General features: G+C 37.0%; 1 protein-coding gene across 3 annotated transcripts in view; it reads left to right on the top strand.

Moving 5' to 3' along the window:
- Positions 1 to 18154, top strand: part of KLHL2 (kelch like family member 2) — an 80470-nt gene that overhangs the window by 47877 nt on the left and 14439 nt on the right. For all 3 annotated transcript variants that reach the window (XM_059697773.1, XM_059697772.1, XM_059697774.1), the window contains 4 exons: positions 4342 to 4451; positions 7542 to 7658; positions 9035 to 9184; positions 14121 to 14238. In XM_059697773.1, coding sequence (XP_059553756.1) covers positions 4342 to 4451; positions 7542 to 7658; positions 9035 to 9184; positions 14121 to 14238 — 495 coding nt within the window. The remainder of the gene's footprint in view (positions 1 to 4341; positions 4452 to 7541; positions 7659 to 9034; positions 9185 to 14120; positions 14239 to 18154) is intronic.

Here is an 18154-nt window from a genome sequence, read left to right on the forward strand (position 1 = left end):
AAGTTCTCTGCATGCAGACCAGCACAGTCTGTTCGGATAAGGAAGGACGCAAAACTGGTCAAACAGTGGTCTGGTGTGCATCATGGTTTTACAGTTGAAGGACAGCAAATCTCCCAGAGCTGGAATGCCTGAAGGTCAGAGTCTGTATCTTTTGAAGTTAGGTCCTAGAATTCAGTTTATAACAAAAGGATTTGACTCAGGTACAGGCCAGGTGGAAGAAATGCACAGGGCAAGGGCTGGGGAAAGGGCACAGAGTTTCCGTGCCCTCTCGGGGTGCACCCACATCTCCACGTGTTCACCAGGTAGGAAGCTGCTCCAGAGTCTTAAATTTGCTTGAATTTCTTAAGTTTACAAGCAATATTTTATAATATGATTCATTATAAAAAGCTACAACACATAACAAATAGAGTAATGCTCATTATCCAATTTTAAGAGTTGTCAACTCACGGACAATCTTCCCTCTACACCCCTCTTTACGTACTGGGGAGGTGGGTCAAAGGGTATCACCTCCAGACCATTGTTCTGTTACTGTCACCATCCTGAGCTCTGCACTGGCTGGCTGGTTTCCAGTCTGCAGCATTCTCTCTGCAGCCTGTTTTCTCTCTAGGTCTCCAGGCATACTTGCCCTTGACGCTTAGATTGCCTTTGCCCCCTGTACTTGATTTCCCCTGCTCTCAGCAACTTCCACATCTGTACTGTTGGCTCCCTTGCCCCTTTGCTAGTTCCTTGTGACCACCGTCTTTCCTCCACAAACATACTTGCCACATTAGACCACAGTTTCAGGGCACAAAGGGCCTGGTTCGGATTTGGAATTCCAAGGTCTCATCTTCTGTGCTGACCGTATTCCTCCCTTCTCCCGGGCTTGTGTTTCTTCATAAACCTGTGCTCAGCTATCTCTTAGCTGTTCAGCTGAGACCCAATGGTCAGTCATTTCTTAGCTACCCTCTTTATGTACCTGGCATTACCCAAATGGCTGTGGGTGATAACAGGACCAATAAAATTTAACCTCTGCTTACAAGGAGTTTATAGGCCAGTAATAGTCAACTCACGCCTAAATTTAGTATATTCAGATTGTGCCCTATTTTCTGTAAAAGCAGTTCTCATAACATTTTCTTCTGCAATCAATTTACTTCAGTCGTGTGCCACCTTTCCATAATTTAGTCTAGGAACCACTGCGTGGGGTAAACACCTGTCAAAACAAGCTCATGCATTTGAAAGCTGCCCTCTATGTTGAAAGAGTGGTTTTAATAACAGCATTACTACTCTTGATGGTGTGATATGCATACCAAAGAATGGGTGCTGATTATTCAAGAGTCTTTTGTAACATTAATTGACTGACACAGAAGATTCTTTGGAGAACTGTGAAAGCATTTGATATATAGCACTTCTAGATTGAATTCGTGTAGACTTGAATGAGACTTCTTAAAAGGATTAATCATTTTTATATTCTCTCATTCATTATGGCCCTCATTTATGCCCTAGCAAACCACAAGTATTCTTTTTTTTAAAAATATATATTTTATTGATTTTTTACAGAGAGGAAGGGAGAAAAAGATGGATAGAGAGTTAGAAACATCGATGTGCTTCCTGCACACTCCCTACTGGGGATGTGCCCGCAACCAAGGTACATGCCCTTGACCGGAATTGAACCTGGGACCGTTCAGTCCGCAGGCCGACGCTCTATCCACTGAGCCAAACCGGTCAGGGCCACATGCATTCTTTCTGCTCTTCTTTGTTGACAGTTTTTCTAGCTGAGATGAGTGAGCTGTGTTCAGGTTTCATCAAAACTGTCTGTGTTAATGGAACTGCTGGAGATATAGAAATGCATTTTTTTTTCCTACAAACTAATAGTATTCAGAATCAAAGAATTATAGTGTGTTAGCTCTTGTAGGGAACCTTAGCATTTATCTAGTCTAACACTTTCATTTTATTAATTAGGAAAATGAAGACTAGAGATATCTTTATTTCCCCCCAAACACTTTGTCTTTCAGAGATGAGCTGTTTGTGGATCTAAAATACTGTTGTTATCCATGCACTTACCTTGCTTCTCAGATGAGAGTCTAGATGGGGTGTAGAGGGATTAAGGAATCCCACGTGGCATTTAATTTTGATTAAAAAAAAGGTGCTTAGAAATCAGAGTATTTGTACCTTATCACTGCGTATATACAAAACAGAACAAGCAAAACTTTGGACTTCTGTTGTTGAATTCATTGACTTAGTTTGGGATGAGGGACCTGACTTGGTGTGATAAATCCTAGGGATTGTCTTTCATTTCCTTCTTTTTTTTTTTATCCTCACTAGAGGATATTTTTTCCATTGATCTTTAGAGAGTGGAAGGGAGAGAGAGAGAGAGAGAGAGAGAGAGAGAAGCATCAGCGTGAGAGAGACACATTGACTGGTTGCCTCCCACAAGTGCCCTTGACGGATATCAAACCCGAGATCCTTCCACTGAGCAAAACTGGCCAGGGCTGTCTTTCATTTCTTGATAAGCTTATCTTATTTTCAGAAGGGACGCAAACAGCAACATTCAACAGCTATAGAGAATAAAGAGAAGCCTTCTATTCTATATAAGGAAGAATTCTATATAATAGAAGAAAGCCTTCTATTCTACATAAGGAAGAATACACACACACATATATATACTATACTATGTATACTGTATATACACACACACACACATATATATATACATATATATAATGTATGCACTACATATATATTTAATGCATTTTGCATATTTATGGCATAGTCTCTGCCACTGGGCATTATGTCCTTTTGCAATTACGGGATTTGTTCAGAGAGATGGAATTGATTGTTGAATGGTAGTATAACTAGGTTGGCTTTACTCAGTGACAGTGGTAAACCATTAAAGGAAAATTACTAGTGTCACCGTGAAAGCTCTGTGCTAGAAACAGAATAATCTGTCAACTTGTGAGTGAAAGGAGTGGAAACAATAGACGAGGTTGGTAACAGAACTAGTGTAATGAAGATAGGAGGTGGCTGAAGCAAGATTGTGGATATGGGAACTAACCCTGGATATAAGTAGAGGAAGAAGCCTAAATGCTGAGATGACTTGCTCTTTAGCATTACATTTTAAGTAAATGCTTTGCTAGGTACATTTTAGTTTGTGTGTATGTATTGCCAGTATACAATAGCTGCTAATTTTGACTGTACCTTACTGAGGTATGGTAAGCTGAATAAAAACTCATTTAGTAAAAGGAAAGAATTTCTTATCTTGGCTTTGTGACTTCTATTGGCCAAACCAATCCAAAGATGTTAAGGTTTTAGTTGATAGTGTATTCAACAGAAATCGATAATGTAATTGTGTCCTGAAAGGTGTAAAATGATTGTCACATTTTGTTCTGCCCAAATCAGACCATATCTATGAAATCGAGTTCATTTTCAGGTTACATGTTTTGAGAGCGATGGATGAACTGAATCCCAGGGGAAGCCTCAGAATCTTTAACAGGGCTGTTGAAAGGCATCTCTCTCCTGGAGGCAGTTAGTGATGACTGAAGGATGTGACTACTACTTTAAATGCAAAGACAGCATTGCAAAACTCCAAGGAACAAAAGATGAAGGACCTATAACACCACAAAAGGGTCACTGCAGTCTTCCAGTAACTGAACCCAAAGACATGGAGATCTATGATTTACCCATTAAGAATTCAAAATAGCTATTTACGGAAACTTAAGGAGCTCCAAGAAAACACAGAAAGACAATTCAACAAAATTAGGAAAACAGTATATGACAAAAGGACAAGTTTACCAAACAGAAATTCTGGAGTTGAAGAATTCAGTGAATGAAATAAAAACTACACTAGGGAGCATCAGTGACAGATTGGATCAAGCAGAATCAGCTAGATTGAAGACAGGAACTTTGAAACTCCAGTCAGAGGAGAACAAAGAAAAAACATTGACAGTTAGTAAGAAAGCCTTTGATACCTATGGCATACCAAAAGAACCAATTTGTGGATCATTTGAGTTCTAGAAGTAGAAGGCTATTGAAAGAAAGCCTATTGAAAGAAAAATGGTTGACAGCTTCCCAAATCTGGGAAGAGGTTTGGATATTCAAATTCACGGAGCTCATAAGTCACCAATAAAATTTCTCCATTATTTTGCATGTGGATATCGAGTTTTCCCAGCATCATTTGTTGAAGAGACTATTCATTTCCCATTGAGGGGGGTTGGCACCCAAGTTGAGATCATTTGCCTTGAGGAAGAACAGTTCTTTTTTTCATTATTGGATTAGATTAAGAAAAACCCCTTCTTTTTTAAACAGTTTGAAAGTATGATAATGGAATGTTGGTGTTAATACATTTTCTTTTTAACCTCCAAACAGAGCAACATTTTGCAGATGTTGTACTTAGTGAAGAATTTCTCAATCTCGGCATTGAACAAGTGTGCAGCTTAATCTCAAGCGACAAACTGACCATATCCTCAGAAGAGAAGGTAAGTATATATGTATTCCCCCCATGTATAGTGATGTAGTATTTTTCTTTTCCTTATTTCACTTTGGTAACTGTGATCCTGTATGTGTAGTGTCAGCCAGTGATCTTTGATCTGAAAGTTAAGAAATTTGTTGATTGCGTAAATTATTGTTTCTTCGCTCTTAGGAGATGTTGAAAACTGTTAGGCGTTAGAGTTTTGTACTTGACCCCTATGGGAAGGACTTGCACACATTAAACTGTCTGAAACAAGTGCCTTTTGGGAACTGGGTTTCTTCCCACAGCTAGAGGCCTATAAGAATTTTGATCTAAAGGCGATATTTCTCAACCCAAAGTAATTGTACCATCATGTACATTGGAAGAAGTTACCCTGGGTGGCAAAGTTTAGCTGCTTTCAGACTGAACACCCTTGATTGTCCTCTTCACTTAGAGTGGTCCCCTGCCACTTACATCCCAGCCCTACCAGGGCTCCTCCCGTCCAGAGCACCGTGCAGGGCTTCATCTGCTTGTAGACTCCGTCTCTCCACATTTTGGGTTGTTTTTGTCAGCCACCTGCACCGTTGTTAGGGGAGGTGGGAGCTGCTTCTCCCAGTGGGTTTTTCTCTTTGGGTAGGTTTTGTAGCCCAGGGGAATCAGGGCACCGAGTTTGTGAACATACTATGTTTGGAGGAAGTAAAACTGGAACTTTTTCTTCGTGTACTTTGCATCTAAAGTTGTGTAAACTTTCGTTCTATTCCTCATACCAGAAACTGTCATAGAGTCTTAGGTACAAGAAGATGAACAAAATAGAATTCTTGGCTCATAGATTAGAGGGACAACCAGTGGGGTAAATGAATACAGAATGCTGTAGAGCAAGCATGTCAAACTCAAAGGCTAACACAGGCCAAATAAACAAGGTTTAAGTTTATGTGGGCTAGAAAAAGCAAAAGCTTCAATTTTCATAGAAACGTAGGTTTATTTCGATAGAGACATGCTGAATACAAAGGGCTGAAATATGAGTAATTGTTAACATAAAATAACATAATATTTTAATAAAATTAATATTCTTTCTTGAAAAAGAACTTACCAGACACTGAATAACTGCACAAATGAATAAGCGTAATGCAAATAAACCTATTTTTCTTGTTCTGTGAAAGCGAAATATTTCCTGTTGTGCACACCAAGCAAGTCAGTACAAGACTAATGACATGGCAATCGGCTGCTAAAATATTCGCTGCCAGAATTAGTGGAGTGAAATGGTGCACCTCTCTGTAAGGTGCATAAGGGAAATGAATGCAACACAATTGTAGTAATCAGTCCTTAGCGAATGTTGTAGTTCTTTATTAATAATTATGTATAACAGGATATTGTAAAAACTAAGTTATGAAATTTTTACTAAAACGTTTCTTACATTCCATTATATTTGGCTGGGGCGCGAGTTTGACATGCTTGCTGTAGAGGGTACTATAGGAGCATTTAATTATTCCTGTAATGGTGATGGTAGTGAGAGTTCAGCTTGGTCCAGATACATGATTCAGGTTTTTAAAAATGAGTTTGAGTTTGCCATGGGAATGAGGATGGGTGGGAAGGGGAAGGGCATTCCAGGTAGAGAGAACAGAACGTGTAGGTGTAAAGAGGTGTGAACGAATAATTTCATGTAGTTGGTTCAGAGGATTAGAGTTTAGAATATGTTTGGCCGAATGGTAGGAGATAAGATGGGAACATGACATAATAAAATGTCTTCTCAGCCATATTAAAGAAAATTGACTTCATCCTAGGGATGCGGAACCTCTAAAAAGCTTAAGCACTAGGAGAATACTTGCATTAGAGAAAAGAAGGTCCTTGTGGTTTTCTGTTGCTGCATAACAAGTCACTCTAAAATATAGTGACATAAAATATAGTGACATAAAACAATAACCGTCTTACTTTGCTTACAATTCCGTGGGCAGAATTCACGCAGGGCATATGGGGACAGCTTGTCCCTGCTCTACAGTGTCAGGGCCTTCAGATGTCTGGCATGGTTCTGCTGGAGCCATAAATCTGGGGCGGTAGCCTTTCTGCACATTGCATCCTGTGTCTGCAATATCCAAGATGCTCCTTCACTCATTTGTCTGGCTTAGTAAATATCAAATGAAAGGTACTAACTAAATATATAAAAGTACTATTAAAGTACTTATTAAATTAAAAGTAGACCAACCACTTGAGCCAGCAATCCCATTTCTGGTTATCTAGCCAAAGAAAATGAAGGCAGGGTCTCAGAGAGGTATTTGCACTCCCATGTTCATGGCAGCACATGCACAATAGCCACGATAATGGAAACAACTTCGTGTCCACCAACAGATGAGTGGATAAAGAAGATACGGTGTGTATATACAATGAAGTATTGTTTAATCCTGAGAAAAACGGAACTGCTACATTTTGTGACAACATGGATGGACCTTGAGAGTGTTATAACACTAAGTGAAATAAGTCGCACAGAAAGACAAATACTGTATAATATCACTTGTGCTGTATGTGGAATCTCAATAAGTTGAACTCTGAAACAGTAGAGTGAAGGTTACAAGGGGTTGGGTGGAAGGGTAAATGGGAAGATGTTCGTTAAAGTGTACAAACTTCTAGTTATAAAAAGATGAATAAATTCTGGGGATATATACAGCATGGTGATTATAGTTAACTACATTGTATTATATGCTTGAAAGCTGCTAAGAGCAGATCTTAAATCTCCTCACCACAAAAAAGAAATGGTAATTGTGTGATATGATGGAAGTATTAGCAAAAGCTACGGCAATATATAAATCATTTTGCAATATATAAATATATTAAGTCAGTACCTTAAGATTGTATACTTTAAGCTTACACAATGTTATCTACCAATTATATCTGATTAATTTCAGAAAAAAATAAAGTATTTGCTAAACAACAAATAAAAAAGGAAAGAATTTGAGTGAATGGCTTTTTAAGTATCACAAGTCAGGATTTTGGGGGAAAATTGAGCCATGGGTTAAACTTGGATTATAAGCAAAACTTGTGTTATGAAATGTAGTCTTATATTTTATTCAGTTGCCTTGGTACATAACTCATTACTTATTTTCCTTTTCCCCATATTTTCCACAAGGTGTTTGAAGCAGTAATAGCTTGGGTAAACCATGACAAGGATGTAAGGCAAGAATTTATGGCTCGGCTGATGGAACATGTACGGTTACCTTTGCTCCCTCGGGAATATTTAGTTCAGGTAAAAGCATTTGCAAAACACATGAATACACGTGTCACCGTGTCACTGGGCTGTCTGCATGTAGATCCCTGTTACAGAATGGTGCAAGTCGGGCGAAGGACAGAGGGCAGTCAAGGCACATGCAGTCCTTGGTCTGCTCTCTCTCAGGCCATCCCCATTCTTGTACATTTGTTTGCCCTCTCTCAAAGTGGGTAAGCAAGTACTAGAGCTTATCGTATGCAAGTTTACTTACATATGTAAATAAACACCTATGGCTCTGCCCTCTGCTCTGCATCTTGTTTGTTTTCCTTTGATAGCTTCTTTTAATTGCTGTGCAGAAATGGAATTTCAACACTCTATACCAGGGGTGGGCAAACTTTTTGACTCAAGGGCCACAATGGGTTCTTAAACTGGACCGGAGGGCCGGAACAAAAGCATGGATGGAGTGTTTGTGTGAACTAATATAAATTCAAAGTAAACATCATTACATAAAAGGGTACGGTCTTTTTTTTTTTTTTTTTTTAGTTTTATTCATTTCAAACGGGCGACACGGCTGCTCTATACTGATACTGTTTAAATTCTATTTTGTAATTTCACAGTGGCATGCCTTTGATTTCTATCTTTATTTGTAAGCTGAGAAAAACCAGGTTATTTGAAATAAATAGGTATAAATGGGTCTTTAGTAGTCTCTAAAATAAATTTAAGTTTACTTTTTTATTGTTAGCATCCTACCAAGTACATTTCCACGTTTTTATAATTGAACCCATCTAAAGAAGCATTTTTTTTTTATTAAGAGATGAGATTTGAGCATTTTAGGGTTTCTCAGAGCCTCATTATTTTTTGTGATCTGTGAAATCATTGGTACTCTGCTGTTAAGAAAATGAACAGAAAATCCTGTTCTGCATTTGAGGCCAGGGATAACAAGGACAAGACTTACTTGTGGTGTAGGCCCATTGTTATAAAGTATTTTGAATATCTTTTCTGACTATCTGCCGTCTTGAGTTTGAAAAAGGTTGTCTTTAATTTATTAATATTGCCTACCCCTCCTGAAGGACTCATCTAAATTATTTTTTCTTGTTTTTGGTACTATGTGGCTTGATATTTAAAGATAAGAAATAGGTGGATATAACATTATCTAAAGATAAGTCTCTAGCTGATATTGACATATAATTTTCATTACAGTTCTTTATTACTTATATATGTTTTTCTCTGCAGACCAGATACTTGAGCAATTTTTGGCTTCATTTATTTCTCTCAGTGATATTCTAACTGTAACTTTTAGACTGAATTAGAGAGGATAGTTACTTCCTTTTTTCCTCTTCTTTACTATTGTTTCTTTGGCAGTTTTATTATGAAATAGCTGTCCCCTCATGGGGTTGTGTGATTTTTTCTCACAGAGGGTGGAAGAGGAAGCACTGGTCAAGAATAGCAGTGCTTGCAAAGATTACCTCATTGAAGCCATGAAGTATCATTTGCTGCCAACAGAGCAGCGTATATTAATGAAGAGTGTCCGGACCCGGCTGAGGACACCCATGAACCTTCCCAAAGTAGGATCTGTTGTTTACACTTGTTATTATTTCATCTAAAAGGCTTAGTGAGGTGTTAATATTTTTACTCATCTGGATTTCCATGCTTTATTGTTTTAGTTTCCCTGCAACAGACAATGTACCTAGGAATTCATTTCTGTGTATATAATTCAACTTCTCTATTAATTTTGTCTCTGGAGGTTGGGGATTGCAGTTCATTTAATTTTTATAAGCTGCATGATGTCACTCTTCTGGAATAGACCGCAGCTGGGTTTTGTCTCTGTAGAGTTTTATTATCTCTAGTTATAGTAGAAAAGAAAATCAGGCTAGATGGAAATTCTCTGTAAGCTACGTGGGGTGGATAATAACTGAAAACCAAGTGATTTCACAGAATTACATATTAGAAGTAAAGATGATAAAACAGCTTGCTTAGTTTCATTTCCATCCTGTTCTCTGTTGTATACTATTGGATGGTTCATCCACACATCATATGTTGCCATTTCAGTGTAGATTTCCCAGATTTCCAGTGTTCATGTTTTCCTATGTGAAAGTTTCATACTCTACTTTGATATTTTAATTGAAGCCATTAGTGTTTTACTGTTTTAAATCTCCTTATGGAATAACCCATCATTTCTGTCTCTCTGGTTGTAATTCCTTCTCTCTTTGCCTCTTTTTGGTACTAGAAGACCAACACTCTAAGCACCATTTTGTGTATGGTCTAATCAGAATGATCCATGATATCATGCTTTTATTTATGTATTTATTTTTAGCTCTTGTGTGTGTTTGGGGCAATGACGAATGAAGAAATAAGAATTAATCTGTTACCCATTGTTTTCTTACCTCATCTTTAGTTATTACTCTATCCTTTCCATTAAAGTGTGTCCTTTAAATTATTTCACTTTAATGTTTTGTTTAGTGTTTTTTCAAGTTTTTATTTTTGGAATCTACATTTTTAATTGCTTCAAATTTATATCAGTATGGTATTGTTTTTTCTGTTTTGCCCAGTGTTAACAACAGTTCTCAATTTAGAAGTAACAGCATATTTTACCAGTGTGCTATTTACTTTTTTTATATCATTAGTAAATATTTTAATTTAGAATGGACCTAACACTCTGCTTGGTGACACCTCATTAGAAATAGCCACTCACTGACATAGTCCATTTATAGAACATTTCAGTCCATATGATTATGCTTATTATCTAAGCCAAAAAGAAGTGATTTGGCATATAATGTCTGATGAGATTCAGGGTGAAATAGATTCTAATTTGGCATGATTTTTTTAAACATCTCTCTGTGTGTTATTCATCATTTTGTTGGAACCTAGAAGTTTGAATGCTTTTCTCAAAATATTCTAAATTTTACCGACAATTATTATCATTTTAAAGGTATTTACAAGGCATTCACTTCCTACCATTTTGAAAATTGGTATTTGCCTTTTTTAAATTTTCTGATCTCTCCTCAGTTCTCCAAGATTTTTCAAAAATAATTGTAAGTGGCTCAGTAAGTACATTAGCTAGTTCCCCTAACACCTTAGTATGCATGCCATCTGGGTCTGCTGATTTAATAAATGTTTACATTTTCCAAATACCCTTTTACCTGCTTTAATAATTAGCCATCTATATAAGTCTTCATTACTTCATATTTGTCCATATTATTTGTCAGTTTTTGCTCTTAAAAAATAGATTTATAGATTTATAAAAAGTATTCATAGTGTTGGCTCATTTAAATGACCTTTTTTTTTTTAAATGCTAGCCTTTTCAGCTTCCTTCTAAATCGTTTGCTTTATCTTTAATACTTTTTAAACAGTTCATCTTTGTAAAAGTTCCCTTCTTAACTTGTATATTCCCTCTAATGGAATCTTTAGCTTATCTATCATTAGCTGTGCTGCAGAGATTTTGGGGGTGAAAACTAATCCTTTTTTAAATTCTGAAATAAACATGTCACTTTTGAAACCTTCTAAAGTTTTTGGTGAAATCCCATCGTGCATTTTATTTTCTCCTTTGTAGAGTGGTGATCATCTGTTACGTTGACAGTGTTTCTGGGCTTCTCTAGTTGTAGCTTTGGAGTGGCCCTCCCAGTATTATACCTTTGCATTTCTCAGTTCTTAGCTTTTATTTTGTGGTGGTTATGCTGATCAATGGAGGTTCTCTTTTATTCTGCTTCTCAGGGTGGCTAGGGAGGAGGAGCAGCAGCAGCAGTGGCAGAAAGCAGTGAGCTACACTATTGCTGTGACTTTGTACTTGCATGATCTGTCTCAAAATTTATTTACCTACACATATTTTTGAAAAGGTGCTTGTGTTAGATGCTCTTCCAACAGCACTGTTTATCATTATAGAGTGGTTATATCCAAGATGAATTCTAAGTACGTAGGTAAGAATGAAACAAAGATTGATTTCTTACGCTTACATATTTCATAGTAATGATAAGTTAAATCAGACCAACTGTGGCCTTAGTGCTGAGGAAAGTTTGCAACATTTTGATATCTCTACCACAACAGTGACTTAGTACTTTTATATTAGGCTCTGATTCCATGTGCTCATGCTTATTTTCATGGATGATTTTTTTAATATATGAAACATTAGGTTTGCATCTTCAGTAAACAGTATTGGGATTGTATAAGGCACTCTTGGATTTGGGCATATAATGAAGAACCATATATGTTTTGCTACTGGCTTCATTGTTAGCTTCTTTTTCTCTTTGGAATCTGTATTTTTACAAATGCTATAATATTATTTCTGCATATATTTTTTATGTTTTACTCAATATTTATTGAGATTTGCAATTGGAAAATTATGGAACTTGATTTTTTTTAGGGGACAGGTTTTTAAACTAATATTTGCTAGGTGAAGAAAATAATAGAATAAAGTTCAATTGGCCTACATTCAGGATAGTCACTTGAATATGTTTAACTCCCTACCCCTTGTTTTCCTTAAGTATGTCACATTTAGTTTCTCCATACAAACAGGTCTTCGCAAATCTCTGTTCCTTTAAATTAGCATAAGTAGTTTGGTGTTTTTCAAATGAGATCAGGTATATTTTGCAAATAACTGGGGTGTCAAAGTCATGAGTACCTATTTTGATGGTAGTAGCACAGTGGTTTTTCGCAGTTTCTTGATTTCATGCAACTATCCCTGCTGTCTTGTCTTCCCTTTAAACATTCTTCCTTGTCTCTGTTATCTCTGATTTCTGAAGTCCCAAAACCTCACCTCAGTTTTCTTCTCTTGGGTGAGTGAAGGACAGATATTACTACCATTCTCTGTACTCAGTAGCACATTTTCCCTTCCTTCCTCATTTTGATGTTGCAAAAGTGAACTATTACATGGAAATTATGAGCTTCAAAGCTTAAGAATCAAGAAATTGAATCAGTATTGTTTCTCAAGGATTATTTTGAAAAGTATTCCCTTCAGAATTTTTTTTTTTTTGGTTAATTTTTATCAGAGATGTTTAACCAAGTCTCTGTCAACTATTGTCTAACCTCCAAGCAGAGTTTAGAAGTTTAAACAGATCTTATATAAATCCCTACATACAGGGTTCATCTTACTGTTGTATTTTACCTCTGATTTTTTCCCTTTGGTGATTGGATAGGAGTGTAAGGCAGATTTTCTTTGTCAATTCTTTTGTCTTCTTTTTAAAACCTTGAAAATTCTTTCTACTCTCCAGTTAATAAATTACTAAATAGGCTTCTTTTTGGAAATGGGATTTACTCTGATTCAGGAATGATGTTTTCTGTGCGTGCATCTTTCTGTAGTTCTGAGTTCAGGTAGGTCATGGCTCAGTCAAGGTTGCAGACCTCCCCTTTTTGTATGTGTGACTCATTCCATCTTTTGTTTGTTTGACTTTTTGGTTTCTTTTGAACATCTGTTTTTTCTATCATCACCTCATCTTTCCCCCAAGGTCCTTTGGCATTCTTTATGGTATTTTATACACAACATCCTTACCTGTTATGTTCTTCTGATTTGAAGGCTGTGTTTTCAGTGTTGCTGAAGTACCTGCTTGTGCTTCAGTAAAGGACAAACACAGTGACTACTAAATTCCATCTATCTCACAAGGTTCCTCCCAGATGCTTTCACTAAATTATGGCAGTGTTCCATTTTCTGATCGGCAGTAGCAGCTAATGCCTATAGTAATTTTATATCTTTTTGGTCATATATAATTGTATATTGTTCTCGAATTACCTTATGTGTCTTGTCTCCCATAAGCTCTTGGTAGGTAGAGTCCATGTCTTATATTTCTTGTGTATAATACCTAGCACAGTTTGGACAACTACAGATGATAGATACTTAGTAAATAGTTGTTGGACTGAGTTAATTTGAAGAGATGTATAGACCTCATTTATTCTTAGCACTAGATTATTGTGCATTCATTCATTCATTATCTGTCCTATTGGTTTATTTGGGGGGCGTCAAGGGAGGTCTCTTGACTTGACACCCCAGGAATCTGTGCTCTCTTGTGAACTCCAATTCAACTTCTCTTTTTCAATAGTTCCCCCTCCCCCTTTTCCATCTTTCTTTTAATACCTGATTGTCTTTGCCACCTCACCTCCCCACTAAGATACATTTCATTACTGTGTGCTCTCCTAGACTGTGGAGGTCTAATCCCTGATTGTGACAAGGCCAGGATCTGGTTTATAGAAAGCCCTATGACACATTGCAGCCTTGCCAGTGCTGACTGCCTGCTGTTTTTTGGCTTAAATACCGCTTTTGCTTGAAGGATCAGAAACTTACTTGAGTTTCTGAAATCCTTATTTTTGACTAAATGTGCTACAGAATAGAATTGTAGTTCTAACGTGTGCCCCTTTGTTGATGTTTATTAAATGTTGATTAGGTGGGTGTTATCCCCCAGCTCACCCTCCCATCTTCATCCTAACACTCTCCACATCAGTGTCTTTGTAAGACTTTTTAAATCCCGGAATGTGCAATGGTGGTTTGTTCAAGTGCTCACATTTCTGCCCTTCCAGTTGATGGTGGTGGTTGGGGGCCAGGCACCAAAGGCTATCAGAAGTGTGGAATGCTACGACTTTAAAGAAGAACGGTGGCACCAAGTAGCAGAATTGCCTTCCAGGAGATGCCGGGCAGGTAAGCAGTTTCCTACTGCTCGGTCATTGGGAACTTCTTGCTCAGGTCTTGTTTTATTAATTAGAAGAATCTTTATTAGAAAAGCTTTGATAAAGTGGCTATATGGTTAAACAGTGATACAGAAGACTCATACAGCTCATTGATGTGAATTAGCTGCTCTGCCTGTATCTTTACAAATCTTTCTGATTCTGTAGTATAAAGTGTAGTAGCTAGCAATTTGCTGTTTTTTTTTTTTGAAAATTTACTAGTTTATCCACTTTTTGAAGCTTAAGAATTTACAAGTTGTTTGTAATGGTCCTTACTGTTTCAGAATCACATGATCACATATCATCTACTTCAGGTCCTGGAGAAATTTTTAAATGGCTGGGAATTTTCTTAATGACTTTTGTTGACATGTTGAGAAAGAATCTTTAGGTTGGGACCTTTAGTTCTAGGAGATTCCCAACTTAGCTATAAGCCACAGTTGCCTTCTTCCCAGCATCCATTTTATAAACATTTGTTAAAATAGACCTTATTTAACAAAACTGTAATCAGAAAAGGCAGTTGCAAACTCAAAGGAGTCTTCCTGAGGCTCAAATTTTGATCCCTTATTCATATCTCCCATAGCAAAATGAATTCTAAGTGTAATGGGACATTTCTCTTATGGTAGTACTTTACCAATACGTCTTGGAGGTTGCTACATATCAGCATAGAGTTACCATATTCTTTAAGAACTGTCTAATATTTTTTTTGGGGGGGGGGATTTGGATGTAGTACAAATTTTACTGTGTTTTAATTGAACATTAAGATTGTTTTTAATATTATGTTATAAACAATGATAAAATGAGTTTCTTATACATACATCATTGTGTACAAATGCTAATATATTAGAGCAAGATAAAACTCTAGAACTGGAATTAAAAAGTATCCTAAGATGATACACCAATTATTATACTAACAGTAAAATATGAAGATACCAGTCTCCTTACATTCCCAACAACACCTTGTCATGAATATTTTGAGCTTCACCAATCTGGTAGGTGAAAAATGTGACCTCATTTTTCTTTGTACTTCTTTTATTATAAGGAAAGTTAAACATCTTTCTGAATTGTCAGCTCATGATTTTTGTCATTTTTTTATTATATTGTTTTATTGATTTGACAGATATATTTCTGTGTTAAGGAACATAGCCTTTTTGTTTATCATTTATGCTATGTATATTTATTTGTATTAACCTTTTTTTCTTTTGACTTGTTATTTTTACCACATAAAATTTTTTTATCATTTTATGGAGTCCTGTACATCAGAGTTTTGTCCTAGGATTTAAGAATTTGTTTCTTGTATAAAAAAGCCTTACTTTAAAGTTATACGTGTATGTGTATTTGTGTGTGTGTTTATACATACATGTTTTTAAAAATACTTTTTGTGTTGAAATAATTTTACACTTACAGAAGAGTTGTAAAGATAGTACAGTGGGATCTGGTATACTCTTTCCCTATCTTATGTAACTGTGAAACAATTACAAAACCAAGAAATCAGTTTTGGTACATTACTGTTAACTAAACTATAGACTTTATTCATATTTAACAGTTCTTCTATTAATGTTCATATTGTTTCAGGGTTTCACATTGCATGTTGTCATATATTTTTTTTTTTAGTCTCTTCTTGTCTGTCACATTTCCTTAGTCTTTCCTTGTTTTTCATTCCCTTGATTTGTTTGAAGGTATTTTGAAGAATGTCTCTTGCATTGAGGGACCTGGAGAGTATTATGCTAAGCAAAATAAGCCAGTCAGAGAAGGAATAGTGATAGGACTTGTGTCTTTTATGTCTTCAGGAGATTTTTAACATTTTCTTCATATGGTTTCTGTTTGTTCCTTGACAGATTTATTCTTATATGTATTTTATCTTTTAAAATTTTTTTAAAATTGATTTCAGAGAGGAAGGGAAAGAGAGAGATAGAAACATCAATGATGAGAGAGAATCATTGATTGGCTGCCTCCTGCACACCCCCTACTGGGGTGTGCCTACAACCGGGCATATGCCCTTGGCCGGAATCGAACTTGGGACCCTTTAGTCTGCAGGCCGATACTCTATCCACTGAGCCAAACCATAGCTAGGGCTATGTCTTTTCTCTTTATTGTTACTGTTGGATATGGCATCTTCCGTGATATTTATAATTGGTTTCTTAATTCACATCTTATTCCTGGTTTCAGTAATCAGTTTGTTTTCCATTGCACCATAAGTCATTGAACTGGACCCATTCCAACGTGTACTGTTCATGAGAAAATTTCACCCTAATTATGTCATCAGGCCCACACCTCCTTCACATTAGACCTGATGCCCTTTACTGTAATCTTGGCCAGACTACTCCCTGGGAGCTTCAGTTCTTTGTAACTTTGAGGAAACTAGTTCTTCTAGTTCAAACACCTCTCCACCCAGAATGTTTGGGCGGGGGGAGAGGGGGTGGTTAATTTCACATCATAGATTGATTCATTTATTTATTTTTCCTTGTCACTTGCTAAGCATACCATACTGTCACTAAGATATGATAGATTTTTATTTTGTTTTGTTTGTAGAGAAAATAAAATGAATATTTCAGTGGCCCAGATTCACAGCGAACATTCCCTGGTGTTACTTATGATTTTGGATATAGAACATTTTTGTGCTGAAATATGCTGCTTGCTTTGTCACTGCTGACTAGTCCCCAGGCTCTCTCAGGAGTTCTACCGCATTTCCTGCTATTGGGGGTGCTCAAGAAGTCTAGTGGCTGTCCTTAATCATTTGCTAGTTCTCTGCCTACCCAAATCATGCATTGCCCACAGCTCCCCTCAGACACTCCTGATTTACCTGAAAATGGCCTGAGTATTCATTTCCAGATTGAACCAGGGACTGAAAAGTCATTTCTTTCCCTGACAGGGAGCTGTCAATGCGCAGCTTTATTTGAATTTTGAAGTCTTTCTTTTTTCTTTATTGATTAAGGTATTACATATGTGTCCTTATCCCCACATTGTCTCCCCCCCGCCCCCACTCGTGCCCTCACCCCCTGGTATCTATGTCCATTGATTAGGCCTATATGCATGCATATAAGTCCTTTGGTTGATCTCTCTCCCTTACCCCCACCCTCCCCTGCCTTCCCTCTGAGGTTTGAGGGTCTGATCAATGCTTCTCTGTCTCTGGATCTGTATTTGTTCATCAGTTTATGTTGCTCATTATATTCCACAAATGAGTGAGATCATGTGATATTTATCTTTCAATGACTGGCTTATTTCGCTTAGCATAATGCTCTCTAGTTCCATCCATGCTGTTGCAAACGTTAAGAATTCCTTCTTTTTTACCGCAAGCGTGGTATTCCATTGTGTAGATGTACCACAGTTTTGTTTTGTTTTTGTTTTTTAATTTTTTTTATTGTCTAAAGTTTTATATAAGTCTCCTTTTCCCCCAATTGACCCCCCCCCCCCGCCCCTCACCAGCCATTCCCACCCTGGGCAAGCCCCCACTGCTCCAGTGTCTGTGTCCATTGGTTATGCTAATATGCACGCATACAAGTCCTTTGGTTGCTTTCTAACCCCCTCCCTCCCCTGCCATTTGTCTCTTGATCTATTCTTGTTCATCAATTTATGTTGATTATTATATCCCACATATGAGTGAGATCATGTGATATTTATCTTTCTTCGACTGGCTTATTTCCCTTAGCATAATGCTCCCCAGTTCCATCCATGCTGTTGCAAATGGTAAAAGTTCCTTCTTTTTTATAGCGGCGTAGTATTCCATTGTGTAGATGTACCACAGGTTTTTAATCCACTCATCTGCTGATGGGCACTTAGGCTGTTTCCAGATCTTAGCTATGGTAAATTGTGCTGCTATAAACATAGGGGTGCATATATCCTTTCTGATTGGTGTTTCTAATTTCTTGGAATATATTCCTAGAAGTGGGATT

The sequence above is a fragment of the Myotis daubentonii genome, chromosome 5 (assembly GCF_963259705.1).
Source record: "Myotis daubentonii chromosome 5, mMyoDau2.1, whole genome shotgun sequence".
NCBI lineage: Eukaryota > Metazoa > Chordata > Mammalia > Chiroptera > Vespertilionidae > Myotis > Myotis daubentonii.